This window comes from Saccopteryx leptura, chromosome 8 (genome assembly GCF_036850995.1).
Source record: "Saccopteryx leptura isolate mSacLep1 chromosome 8, mSacLep1_pri_phased_curated, whole genome shotgun sequence".
In the NCBI taxonomy this organism is placed as follows: domain Eukaryota; kingdom Metazoa; phylum Chordata; class Mammalia; order Chiroptera; family Emballonuridae; genus Saccopteryx; species Saccopteryx leptura.
Genome location: NC_089510.1, coordinates 75,050,711 through 75,065,298, shown reverse-complemented (window position 1 = coordinate 75,065,298; position 14,588 = coordinate 75,050,711). Strand labels below are relative to the sequence as shown.

The following is a 14,588-nucleotide window of genomic DNA, read 5'->3' as shown; positions in this document are numbered from 1 at the left end:
TATCAACTCCTAGTTGTGGCACCTTCATTATTCATTGACTGCTTCTCATATGTGCCTTGATCGGGAGGGCTCCAACCAAGCCAGTGACCCCTTGCTCAAGCCAGCGACCTTGGGCTTCAAGCCAGTGACCATGGGGTCCTGTCTATGAGCTCATATTCAAGGGGGCGACATTGGGGTTTCAAATGGGTCCCCAGAGTCCCAGGTCAAGGCTCTACCTACTATGCCACCACTGGTCAGGCAATTGTATTACTTTCCATACAAACAACTGTAAACCCACTTTTGTCCAACCCACTTTTGTATAAGTTTCTTTTGATTCTTTTTTTTTTTTTTTTTTTTTTTTTTTTTATTCATTTTAGAGAGGAGAGAGAGAGAGAGAGAGAGAGAGAGAGGGAGAAGGGGGGAGGAGCTGGAAGCATCAACTCCCATATGTGCCTTGACCAGGCAAGCCCAGGGTTTCAAACCGGCGACTTCAGCATTTCCAGGTCGAGGCTTTATCCACTGCGCCACCACAGGTCAGGCTCTTTTGATTCTTATAAGAACCCTTTGAGGTTACTATTATTTCCACTTTCTAAATGAAGAAACCAAGGCTGGGAGAAGTAGGATATTCTGGAGCTCAGAGCTAATTCAAGATTCAAATGCTGGACTCCCTGGATGCACAAGCTCCTGTACTTTTACTCCACTAGGCTGCCTCCATAACTGCAATGTGACATGGTGAATTGGGTGGTGCAGACAACAAGTACCAGAAGAAGTAAATGGGAGAGAGGAGTCCTTTCTACTGTCTGAGATAATCAAGAAAAGCTTCACATGGCCCTGGCCGGTTGGCTCAGTGGTAGAGCGTCAGCCTGGCGTGCAGGAATCCCGAGTTCAATTCCCGGCCAGGACACACAGGAGAAGTGCCCATCTGCTTCTCCACCCCTCCCCCTCTCCTTCCTCTCTCTCTCTTCCCCTCCTGCAGCCGAGGCTCCATTGCAGCAAAGTTGGCCTGGGTGCTGAGGATGGCTCCCATGGCCTCTGCCTCAGGCACTAGAGTGGCCCTGGTTGCAACAGAGCGACGCCCCAGATGGGCAGAGCATCGTCCCCTGGTGGGCGTGCTGGGTGGATCCCAGTCGGGCACATGGGGGAGTCTGACTGCCTCCCCATTTCCAACTTCAAAAAAATACAAAAAAAAAAAAAAGAAAAGCTTCACAGAGATGGGATCTGTGAGACTGGAAAGAAAAGCAATGCAAAATCACAGGTACTGAGTAGCAAAGCTGAAGGGAGGTTTTGGGAATAACTGATGAAGAATTAGAGCTGAAAAGAAAGGAAGTAACTGGGGAGGGCACTGAACAGGAGACAAAGGAACTGGGGTACTTTATGCTATGGAGGAAGACAGTTTTAGGGGAAACAATTTTAGGCAGAAAAGAAATTGGGGGTATTTGGGGGGGTTGTTGTTTTTTTGTTTGTTTTTTTAGTGACATTTAGACATACAGGAAGGGAGAGTGATAAGAAGACCTTGGGCTTCAAGCCAGTGACCTTTGGGCTCAAGCCAGCAACCCTGTGCTCAAGCTGGTGAGCCCACGCTAAAGCCAGATGAGCCCATGATCAAGCCAGCAAAGTTGGGGTTTTGAACCTGGCTCCTCAGCATGCCAGGTCAGTGCTCTATCCACTGCACTATCACCTAGTCAGGCATGAGGTTTCACTATGTATGCATGATCGATCAATCACTGCCCACTGCTGACTGAACTCAATGTCCAGTACCTCGGCCCCTCCCCAGAGGGGAGGCTGCTGGTGAGCCTGGAAGCTCCACTCCTGAATCACACCTTGGTCTTTCTGGTGACCGGCTTCCATCCTGGTGACCAACTCTACCAAGAGTAGCCTCATTTGAACAAAAGAAACTTCCATCACTCAGGAAATACCAAGGGATTTAGAAGCCATGTGTCAACGAATGAGAACAAAATCTGAATAGATATTTTTTATTGCATCGCCAGACAAACCTACATCAGTGGTTCTTTATAAGCATTTTATAGTTTTTTAACCTGCCATGAAAGATAATTAACCGTTTAAGTAAGAGGGTGACATTTTAAAAATGCCTACTCCAGTGCTTAGAGAGATAACAGTAAGTAGGAGGGTTTGGTGAAGGAACAGCAGGATGGAGAAGATGCACGTGTGTTGTGGACCATTAAAGGCAAAAAGCCATTATAGATTTGAGGCTTGGCAGGGGGCTAAGTTCTCCCCCCTCCATCTCCATATTTGGCTTTGATGCTGAGTATTTGCACCCACTCCACTTGCTTCCTTGGGTTGCAGGAAGCAATATACATGCCCTTCCTCTGACTCTTTGTTTGTTTCAGATGTTTGTAAATTTCACTAATGTATCCTGTTTTTGCCTTGGGAGAGTTCCTGTCTTAGCCTTTGATGTGCAACTTTATATCAGGGTCCTTGATTTGCATAGGTCTATATAATAAAGCGAACTGGGGCTGTGAGGCACTCAGATACTGCCAGGCAGTTTAAGGAGTCCTCTCGGTCCCATCATTTTTGTTTTGACAAAGTGTGTTTCCTCAATTCCGCACCGTTATTTGGAGCCGCGCTGGTCCGCGGCAAGTGGCGCCCGAACAGACGACTTGAGTACAAGGAAACTAAAACTGAAGGAAGGTGACGGAACTCCCCAAAGTGAAGTGTGCACAGTGAGTAAAGAAAGTTTTTGGGGAAAGTGTAGTTGGGAGTAAAAGAATATGGGACAGATAAGGTAAAAAAAAGGGACCTTTTTGTAAAAATGTTTCCGTATGAAGACAAATCGTTGTCTGAAGAGTATCAGGGTGAGCCGGAAACAGAGGGACGTGAATACAAGGATAACTTGGAGTCTGAGGATAACAGGGGGGATGAAAAATCCATGGCTATGGCTGCCTTAGCCGTGGGGCCTCCGCTGCTCTCAGCTCCTTCCTACATTCAACCCTCTGCTCCTCCGTTCCCTTATCGGGCTGATTCCATAGTCTATAGCTCAAAATCTGGGAAATCCCCTCTCCAACAATCTATAGACCAGGCTCGAAATATAGGGGAAACAATAGATGGCTTTACCCATTTTCCTGTTGTGGAAAGAGAGGATGATACAGGGAGACTAGTGCGAGAACATGAACCTGTACCTTTTAGAACTCTGAAAGAGCTTAAACTTGTTTGTGCTCAGTATGGGCCTACTGCCCCTTTTTCACTTGGTTTATTAGATACTATTAGGGCAAAGGCTCTTCCCCCAAATGACTGGAAGGCGAGTGCTTGTGCTTGTCTCTCCGGGGGTGATTATTTGCTGTGGAAGTTGGACTTGCATGAAGGGGCTGTTGAGGTAGGAGAAAAATCTCAGCATAGTCAACCTGAGCTGCCGGTTACAGCAACTATAGAATTTGAGAATGGATAGGAGATTCAGGTATTAGGAAAGTTACAGCTTTTCCTGTCATGGTCTGATTTTCTTTAATGTTTTAACTATGACCTTCTGAGCTATCATTTTGTTTCTTTCTTATTCTTTGCCTGGAGGTTGAGGCAGGGGACCTGTGTTGGATCTGACTATAGAAAATATCCAGCAGCTGCCGAGAGCAAATTTTCTCGGGGTGATTTTGTTTAGTCACATCCTTCAGTCCCTGTGTCTGGAAATGCCCTGACTAATATCAGGCAGGCATCTTTCTAATCTGGATGTGCTCTGAAATCCCGGGTTTCTCTCTGGTTTGTCTGGTTCGTCTAATTCTTGTTTCTGTTTAGTCTTTGTTTAATGTTGTCAAAATGTGTCTGTTTTTAAGGCCTGAATTAAGGTTTTTTTGCATGCAAAAATTGGAAATGCTGGCTCTAATATTTAGAAAAAATAAAATGTTTTTAGAACTTGTAAGGAGCGCTCATTTAAATTTAAATAGAATAGAATGTAGATCCTTAAGACATACTGATTTGGGCCCTGGCCGGTTGGCTCAGTGGTAGAGCGTCGGCCTGGTGTGCAGAAGTCCCGGGTTCGATTCCCGGCCAGGGCACACAGGAGAGGCGCCCATCTGCTTCTCCACCCCTCCCCCTCTCCTTCCTCTCTGTCTCTCTCTTCCCCTCCTGCAGCCGAGGCTCCATTGGAGCAAAGATGGCCCGGGCGCTGGGGATGGCTCCTTGGCCTCTGCCCCAGGCGCTGGAATGGCTCTGGTTGCAACAGAGCGACACCCCGGAGGGGCAGAGCATCGCCCCCTGGTGGGCAGAGCATCGCCCCTGGTGGGCGTGCCGGGTGGATCCTGGTCGGGCGCATGCGGGAGTCTGTCTGACTGTCTCTCTCCGTTTCCAGCTTCAGAAAAATACAAAAAAAAAAAAAAAAGACTTACTGATTTGGTTAGTGCATTGTGAGGTGTATTCAGAGTTAGGAGCCAAATAGCAACTTAAGTATTAGGAAACTCCTGCAAATCTTCTTTGTCATGCTCTTTTTACTTTAAATTTTTTGAATACTGATAGACAGGGTCATTCAGCAGCAGAGAGACTCTGGAACCCTGCAAGGAAAGCCTTCCCTGAAGTGCAATGGAGGGACCCGCTCACAGAAATCTGGCAAGGGCCAGACCCTGTTCTCTTATGGGGCCGAGGATATATGTGTGTTTTTCCTAGGTCTGCTGAAGCTCCTCGGTGGATCCCTGAACGACTGGTGAGACACCATGATTCTAGATGAGACTCACTTCACAAGAGCAATTGTATGAGGCTTATTTCACTGTGCTCTCTTCCCTTTCTCAATTATTATTATCTAATTTTAATGTTTTAGATAATTTTATTTCTTTCCTGCTCCATTGCTTGAAAAGAGGGCGAAAGGAGGGCCTGATTTGGGTGTTGCTGAACAGAAATCTCATACGGCCGTCTTGAGATTTTTTGAGAGAGATCTCTGTTTAGTATATATCCTTATTATGTTCCTATTAAGGTAGCCCTACTTAAGATCAAGCAGGCCATAGTTTAATCTCTAAAACCCCGGGTTTCACTCTTGATTTGTGTGATTGTATGTGAAGTCTTTGTTTAATGTCTAAGTGTTTTTGTTTATAAGGCCTGAATTAAGTCCTTACATGAAAAGTAATAATAATAATAATAATTTTGGAAATGCCGGCTCTAGTATTGAAAACAAAATAAAAATAATTTTATTTCCCTACATAAATATAATTTTGTTTGGAGTAAGTAAAGCGTGCTCATTTTGGATCCAAAAGACTTGCTGGTGTGGCCAGGCTGCTCCAGGCTGCACGTGGAAGGCTTGGGGAAGCATAGATTTACATAATAAAGGTGTAAAGATTTTTTTTTACTATAGGAGAATAATGAAGATCACACTGGGATTTTTCAGTTTTGATATGTACTCTTTATGGTGCCTGTTAATTAATATTAAGGGGGTGTTTTGATAAGTGTGGGAATGTTGCTTGAAGGTGCATTTGCTCTGTTTTTGTTGAAAGTTAACAAAGTCAAGAATTTCTTGCAATCTTTGAAGTAAAAATATTGTAAAGTGTGCTTGAAGATTCAATTGTAAATAATAAGAAGGGGGGGGGGGGTCATGTCCTGGAGCTCCTGTAGGTCTACCCTGTTATGCTTTTTACTTCAAACAGTTTCTTTTGAATGCTGATGTACAAGAGATGGCAAATATTTTTGTCCCACAAACTACTACCCCTTTTTTATTTTTATTTGATTCCAGCTAATAACACTGTTTTGTCTTTTTCTGAATAGCTCCAGATATATAGGCAGATAGGGACCCTCAAGCTCCTCAGCGAGATCTTCTGAGCATGGCTTTTAAGGTACCAAGAGGCAGAAAAAGCCCAAAGGAGATCAGGTAAAATACTAGCTCTTGGCATACGCCCTCAGAGGCTCCAACACTCCAACTGGAACTTCATCAGGGCCCTGCTTCAATAGTGGAAAGGATGGTCATTTGAGCCAAAGCCTGCCAGGCTTACATGCCTTTGCTGTGAGGAAGAAGGGACACTGGAAGGTAGGCTTCCCCCTCACTCCTCTAAGGGAGGGTTCAGTGTCTTCCAGCCCTGCTCCAGCCACCTGTGACCTAACCTTGCCCAGAATACTGGTATTTGCCACTGAAGGCTAAAAGGTGCCCAGGGCCATCGGCCCCATCTACGACACTGTGGATGAGCCTGGGGTATTTCTTTCAAGTAGCTGGTAGACTGGTCTCATTTACACAAGGGCGGGCCACTTAACTATGTTTGCCTGAATATTCAGGTTTTTTATTCTTCCCTAGAATATCTCTGTTGTGGGTATTGATAGTCCTATTTTCTGCTGCTTTGTTTTATAGTTTTCCTTTATTCTTCCTGCCTCAATGCCTCACTCATATTTTAGACTAGGACCTACTCCTAATTCAGAGCTCCTTTTTTCCTTTTTTGCCAACTTACAAATTTACCTCTGCCACCCAGCTTAATGTATCCCAAGGTTCTCCTCACCACCCCATGGCTGTAAAGCTCCAGTATAGGACCCCTGGGTTCATCTTTCCAGTTTAAAGAAAACGGAAGCTCCGTCTTCATGCGTGCTGCAGATGGCTTTTCCAGTCTACCTGGGTCATTACCAGCTAGAAGCAGCGGTCATTGGGACTTTGACGCTAACTGCAGAGTGTGGAAGTGTGACAGCAATTCCAGTGCCATGTGGACTTCTCCTGAATGTGCACTTTTCCTGGACTCCTACTCCTGTGACAGTTTTTGTTGGACTGAACTGGGGTTGGGTTGCATTTGCAGAGATTTGGAATGGTGTTGGTGCCAACTTGGACTTGAACACTTTAAGGACATTACTCTTTTATAGATTCTTGTTGTATTAGCTTAAAGAGTTTGCTTAAAGGCTTTAATCACTGTGATGTATTAGTATACTTGTTTTGGGTATCTGTTAGCATTGGCTATACTAATTTTGTATTTGTTCTGTATTTTTTCCGTCTGCCTCCAAATTAGAAAATCAGATGAGTGCAAATCTCAGCACACAAATTAAAAAGAAAAGGGGGATATGTTGTGGACCGTTAAAGGCAAAAAGCCATTATAGATTCGAGGCTTGGCAGGGGGCTAAGTTCTCCCCCCTCCATCTCCATATTTGGCTTTGATGCTGAGTATTTGCACCCACTCCACTTGCTTCCTTGGGTTGCAGGAAGCAATATACATGCCCTTCCTCTGACTCTTTGTTTGTTTCAGATGTTTATAAATTTCACTAATGTATCCTGTTTTTGCCTTGGGAGAGTTCCTGTCTTAGCCTTTGATGTGCAACTTTGTATCAGGGTCCTTGATTTGCATAGGTCTATATAATAAAGCGAACTGGGGCTGTGAGGCACTCGGATACTGCCAGGCAGTTTGAGGAGTCCTCCCGGTCCCATCGTTTTTGTTTTGACAAAGTGTGTTTCCTCAATTCCGCACCGTTATTTGGAGCCGTGCTGGTCCGCAGCACACGTGCACTGGCTACAGACCAACCCGTTGTTGCCATGTAGGAATGCAGGTCCAGTGTGGCCAGATTAGAGGTCTGATTATTACTGAGGAGCCAATCATCTTAATTTCCACATGAAATCTCCCAATTTAAAAAACACAGTAAAGTCCAAGCAAAACATTCAGCTAATGTAGGGAGTGGGAGGGTGAGCAAAATATGTAAAGGGGGTCAAAAGGTACAAATTTTCAGTTATAAAATGAGTAAGTAACAGGGATATAATGTACGGCCTATATAATATATAATGGTGACTATAATTAATACTACTATACTGCATATTTGAAAGTAGCTAAGAGAGCCTGACCAGGAGGTGGTGCAATGGATAGAGCGTCGGACTGGGATGCAGAGGACCCAGGTTTGAAACCCTGAGGCCACCGGCTTGAGCGTGAGTTCATCTGGCTTGAGCGCAGGCTCACCAGTTTAAGCACGGGGTTGCTGACTTGAGCGTGGGATCATAGATATAACCCCATGGTCACTGGCTTGAGTTCAATGGTCGCTGGCTTGAAGCCCAAGGTTACTGGCTTGAGCCCAAGGTCGCTGGCTTGAGCAAGGGGTCACTCGCTCTGCTGTAGCCCCCTAGTCAAGGCACATATGAGAAAGAAGTCAATGAACAACTAAGGTGCCGCAATGAAGAATTGATGCTTCTCATCTCTCTCCTGGTCTGTTCTGTTTCTATCTGCCCCTCTTTCTGTCTCTGTCTCTCTCTCACACAAACACACACACACACACACACACACACACACACACACACACACAGAAAGTAGCTAGGAGAGTGGATCTAAAACCCCACACATGAAGATTTACATTACATAAAGATCTCAAAAGTTATCATCACAGGCAGGGAAAAATGTTGTAACCATGTATGGTGATGGATGTTACCTGGACTTATTGTGATGATAATTTTACAATATATACCAATACTGAATGGTTAACATTGTACACATTAAACATACTGTCACATCAATTATACCTCTATAAAAATACATATATAGTCAATTAGAAATACAACTTTGTCTTAAATCCTCTCAACTCTAATTTATCAAGAGAAAAGTAGCTAAAGATCTACCTGAATTCCCAATATGCCCTCCAACATACTTTCCCAAAGCCAACAAAGATTTCAGACCATGCAAAAGGTAATAAAAAAAGAGGAAGGCTTCAATGTGACCAACTTTTCTCCATTTCCTTTTATTAATTTACTGAAACTATTAGTATAAAGATGCCAGTATGACTGGTAGCAGTTACAGTAAAATTTCTAATTCCTCAACTACTTGAGAACTCCAGTACATATGTCTTAATATACTCGAACCTCTGACATAGTTATAAAATTTTCTTTTTTTGGACTGTCAATTTATTGTGTGTCTGAAGAGTATTTTAAATAATTATATTTAGTTTTCAATTACAGTTGACATATATTAGTTTGGTTGTACAACACAGTAATTAGACCTTACAAAGTAATCATCTGTGACTGTTTTTAAAGCTGGCAGTTTGTCCTTATTAATCCCTTGTCCCTTTTTACCCATCTCCCCAACCCTTAGGTCACTGGCTTGAGCACAGGATCACTGACAACAAGCCATGGTTGCTGGCTTGTGATCAGGGGGCTGCTGGCTTGAACAAGGGGCCACTGACTTCGCTTAAGCCCCCAGCTAAGGCACATATGAGAAGCAATCAATGAAAAACAAAAGTGATGCAACTATGAGTTGACATCTCTCTCTTCCTCTCTCTCACTCTTAAAAAAAAATCTCTTATTGTCATTCAACCTGTCATATTCATAAAATCTATGATCTTATATATCATCCACAATACAAACCACTCAATTTCTTACATCACATGACGTTTATACCTCCTTATTATACCATAACTGCTTTAAACACCTAGATGTTCATGTACTCAGTATACTTACCAAAGTTTATGTAAATCTACATTACTTTTGTTCCTTAATTGCTGACAGGTCCATGAAGCTCCTATTAAAATGACAAATTCATACCATGAAATAATTTTCTAGCTATATGCTCTCTGGCAAATTACTTAACCTCTTTAAACCGGTTTATCTGTAAACTATATAATAGTTATATTAAAATTAAAGAGGGATTAAATTATATAACATGAAATTAGACAGGCAGTAGCATTCAAAAATATCAGTAGTACTACAGAATGTATTTTTAGTCTAATGTCAAAATACTTTACATCATAAATTAATTTTCAATTATCTCTAAAAAATAAAATCTGAAACAAACCCCAAACATCAATTTAGTGAAAAATTTCAGCCTACTTCTCTTCTAAACCTTTTGCCAAACTGCCAAGGAACAATTAACTCTATTATATCTTCCTTTCAATTTTCACTAATAGACATTTCTAAAGGAAATAAAAAGAAAAAAGAAAACACCCAAGTAATTCCTAAACTGTCCCAAAACGATGAAAGGTTCAATAAATATATTTAATGTCAATTAACCCAAATGTCTCACCAGATTTCACTTTTTCTTCCCCCCAATTCTTTGGGTCATCAAAAAATTCTTCCAGGCCTTTCCTCGATAACGTAGTATGAAGTATTCTATGCTGGGGTAAAGATGTGACACCTGCTGTGTTCTTAGGCAACAGTTTAAGAGAAAACCTGTAACTAAACATATACAAACAATTTATTCAAGTTTCACATTTGAATTTTATAAGCAATAAATGGAATCATTTCCTCATCTATAATGTTAAAAAAAAACCTATTCATGGTTTCTGCAAAAGAAACAATAAACTTATAAAACACTTTAGAAATTATTTAAAATATTGCATTGTAGATGATGTTACCCTATAATTTTAGAGATAATATATTTACATAATTATATACTAAGGCAGTGATTTTCAACCTGTGTGCCATAAGAATTTTTAAAACAAGTAGTACCTGACTATTTAGTCAGGGGCACTTACCTCTTTCCCTTAGATTGTCAAATAAAAAAAAATGAGAACAACACACACAACAATAGCCATCTGGTGTGAATCAATCAAAATTATATGTATCTTTTTGGTCAGATCAGCAAAATATCCTTTTTGGTATGCTGAAGAATTTTAGTAATTTGTTTATGTGTGCCATTAAGATGAAAAAGGTTAAAAATCATTATTTTCAGGTAACCTATATAGGTCCTTCATAAACTGCTAGTGGGTATATATGAGCAGATTCAAAATACTCTGAAGATTTATTCAGCAACATACATTAGAGGCCTCGTTGGTTCTTCCCTTCACTCATTAAGTCCACATCTAGAAATTTTAACTAAAGAAATGATCATAGATGGGAACTGATAAATTAAACATCTATTAAAACATTATATAGGATATAAAAAAGTTAAGTGTAAATGTACAACCATGAATGGTTTAGAAATTATTGTGCATCTCTATGATAATCTATTATGCAGTAATTTAAAATTCATGTTTTTAAAGAATATTTAATGACATTGGATAAATAATTTTTTTAAGATTTTATTTATTGGCTCTGGCTGGTTGGCTCAGCGATAGAGCGCTGGACCAGCATGTGGAAGTTCCAGGTTCGATTCCTGGCCAGGGCACACAGGAGAAGCGCCCATCTGCTTCTCCACCTTTCCCCTTTTCCTTTCTATCTCTCTATCTCTCTCTTCTCCTCCCGCAGACAAGGCTCCATTGGAGCAAAGTTGGCCCAGGTGCTGAGGATGGTTCCATGGCCTCCACCTCAGGCGCTAGAATGGCTCTCAGTGCAAACGGAGCAACGCCCTAGATGGGCAGAGAGCATGGCCCCTGGTGGGCATACCAGGTGGATCTCAGTTGGTCGCATGTGGGAGTCCGTCTCTCTGCCTCCCTGCTTCTCACTTCAGAAAAATACAAAGGAAAAAAAAAATTTTATTTATTGATTTTAGAGAAGGGAGGGAGGAAGCATCAACTGGTAGTAGCTACTTCTCATATGTGCCTTTACCAGCAACCTCAGTATTCCAGGTCAAGGCTTTATCCACTGAGCCACCACAGGTTAGGCAACATGGGTAAATAATTTAAAATACAATAGTGAAGTGTGTCACAAGTGTTGAATTCCTACCCCCAAAAATGTAAACTGAATCTAGTCTTAAGAAAACAATCAGACAAACCCAAATGGTGGGATAGCCTAAAAACACTGATATAGGCCCTTGCTGAGTGGCTCAGTGCATAGTGTCATCCCAGTGCATGAGATCACAGGTTCCATCCCCAGTTAGGACACGTATGAGAAACAACTAGTAAGTGTACAAGTAAATGGAACAACTAAGTGGAACAAGTTGATGCTTCTCTGTCTCTCACTTTCTCTTCCCTTCCCTTCCTTTCTCTCTCAAACCAATAGAAAAAATTTTTTTTAATTTAAAAGAATAAGGCTGATCTTATAAAAAGTATCAGTGTCATAAAAAAAAAAGAAACCATTCTGGATTTAAAAAGACTAAAGAGACATGACAACTAATGCAATAAATGCTCGTTGTTCGGACTCTGAATAAAAAAGTAAGAAAGAAAAGCCTGACCAGGCATTGGTGCAGTGGATAGAGCACTGGACTGGGATGGAGAGGACCCAGGTTCAAAACCCCGAGGTCGCTGGCTTGAGCACGGGCTCACCCGGCTTGAGCACAGGGTCGCTGGCTTGAGCGAGGGATCACAGACATGACCTCATTTTCGCTGGCTTGAGCCCAAGGTCACTGGCTCAAGCAAGGGGTCACTCGCTCTGCTGTAGTCCCCTAGTCAAGGTACATATGAGAAAGCAATCAATGAACATCTAAGGAGCTCCAACGAAGAATTGATGGTTCTCATCTCTCACCCTCCCCCCCAAAAATTTTTTTAAAGAAAAAAAAATTACCAGGACAATTGATGGTGTTTGAAGTTGGGCTATATGCCAGATAAGAGTAGCAGAATAATAGTAGTGTATCAATATTAAATTCCCTGGTGTGATCACTGGAGTATTGTGGTTAAGACACTGCTCTTGTTCTTAGGAGATATATGCTGAAATGTCATGATATTTGCAATTCTGACATGCCTCAAATAGTTCAGAAAAAAAGGCATGGATATAAGAAAAATGTAACAAAGTGCTGAGGATTGATAAATATAGAGTACATGGTTATTCTTAGTCCTACTCTTACAACTTTTCCATTGGTCTGAAAAAAATTTTTTTTTGTGACAGAGACAGAAAAGGGACATATAGGGACAGACAGACAGGAAGGGAGACGAGAAGCATCAATTCTTTGTTGCGGCACCTTAGTTGTTCATTGATTACATTCTCATATGTGCCTTGACCAGGTAACTAGAGCAGAGCGAGTAACCCCTTGCTCAAGCCAACAACCCTGCACTCAAGCTGGTGATCCTACGTTCAAGCCAAATGAGCCTGTGCTCAAGACGGTGACCTCGGGGTTTGGAACCTGGTTCCTCTGCGTCCCAGTCCTATGCTCTATCTATTGTGCCACTACCTGGTCAGGCTGAAATTTTTAAAAATAAAAAATAGGGGAAATAAGGGTAAGGGCACAAGAATGTGTGTCTATAAATATAGCCCTGATTTTATTTTATTTTTTTAGTGAGAGAGAGATGACAGACACAGTAAGGGAGAGGGAAGAGAAGCATCAACTTGTAGTTGTGGCACCTTTTAGTTGTTCATTGCTTCTCATATGTGCCTTGACCGGGGGCTTCAGCCGAGCCAGTCACCTTGCTCAAGCCAGCGACCTCTGGGCTCAAGTCAACGACCCAGTGCTCAAGCTAGTGAGCTAGGGCTCAACCCTGCGACCTTGGGGTTTCGAACCTGGGACCCCAGAGTCCCAGATCAGCTATATCCATAGCGCCACCACTGGTCAGGGCTTATTTTATTTTTAAATTACATGTATGTACGTATATGCAAAGTTACAAAGTGAAAGAAATCTGTTTATCTCTGAGTGGTAGAATTATAGTTGATTTTTACTCTCTTCAAAACACTTTTTCCTATATTCCAAAGTGTCTACAAATGTACATAAAATAGATTCAAGTTGCCACCTCTGATCAGGTTACAAACTCCTATTCTGACTGGTGGTGATGCAGTGGCTAGAGCATCAACCAGGGACTTTCGCTGTCTCACACCAGAGGCCCTGAGGCCCCGAGGTCATAGGCTTAAGCATGGGATCATCAACATGACCACATTGTAAGTGGCTTGTGCTCAGGGTCCGTGGCTTGAGCGAGGTGTCGCTGGGTCAGCTGGACACCCCCCCACGCTGCCCACTGGTCCAGACACTTAAGAGAAGCAATCAATGAACAACTCAAATGCCAACTACAAGTTGATGCTTCTCATCTCCCTCCCTATCCCTCTCAGCAAACAAACAACAAAAAGTTGCAACCTCTATTCTCTGCAAAATGAAAAAAATAACTGCTTTTCTCTGAAGTTAATGTCTAACAATACTGTAACATAACATGCTCAATAACTGTGCTAGATTCAAGACCGCATACACTAATTACCTCCTTAGGAAAAAAAATCTATTTATAAAATTCAAATCATTATAGCCAAAAGCCAACACAAGGGAGGAAAACATACACCCTAAAGTAAAAACAACTGTTTTGACCAGAAGACAAGCTAACCTTCCAGAAATAATGAACACCATGTGTAGGATGTTCCTTTTTTCTACCCGCAAGGGCAACTTTTCACTTATTCAGCTACTTTAAATTACTCACTCAGCATTTACCGAAACAATCTCTGTGACACATTCCAGAAGTAGAAATATCCCTCCTTTTTTTCTCCAAGCCTGACACAGGTCCACAGCCAAAGGGTAAACTCTATACCTCTAGCTTTAATTCAACAAATACTGGGTATCTACAGACCTCAGGTATTGCCTGTCTAGAGTAGGTGGCAAGAAAAAAAGGCAAGAACAGAAATGTCGCAGGTGGGCGACTCGTACAAAGCCCCTCATTCCTGAGTTGGGTTCGGGCTCAAGCTCCATCCCTGAGCTGTTCTCAGCATTTCGGTAGCCAGAACAAGACCCAGAGTTGACTAGGTGGACACACCTACTCCTCGCATCACTCACCCTGTTCCAGCAGGGGCCTGAGGATTTATTAACGACCTGGAAGCCTTCAGGACGGCTGACACTTTTCTGCAAAGACTGGCTAAACTGGCTGCAGCCATTTTTTTCGCGTAAGCAAACCGCGTTTCTGCCCATAATGGCATCACTTCCGGTGCTTAGCTCCAGCCGGAAGAAAAGAACAGGAACAGCCTTTGC

At 42.3% G+C, this 14,588-nt stretch overlaps 1 protein-coding gene across 3 annotated transcripts in view; it reads right to left on the bottom strand.

Moving 5' to 3' along the window:
• Positions 1-14,556, bottom strand: part of LOC136379461 (large ribosomal subunit protein uL29m-like) — a 50,232-nt gene extending 35,676 nt beyond the window's left edge. For 2 of the 3 annotated variants that reach the window (XM_066346852.1, XM_066346850.1), the window contains exons 1-3: positions 14,397-14,553; positions 9,864-10,015; positions 9,302-9,362 (exon numbers count right to left, since the gene is read on the bottom strand). In XM_066346852.1, the coding sequence (XP_066202949.1) occupies positions 9,302-9,362; positions 9,864-10,015; positions 14,397-14,536 (353 nt within the window). In that variant the 5' untranslated portion in view covers positions 14,537-14,553. Of the gene's footprint in view, positions 1-9,301; positions 9,363-9,863; positions 10,016-14,396 lie in introns of all 3 variants that reach the window. The other variant, XM_066346851.1, reaches the window with a different exon arrangement.
• Positions 14,557-14,588: the final 32 nt, after the last annotated feature.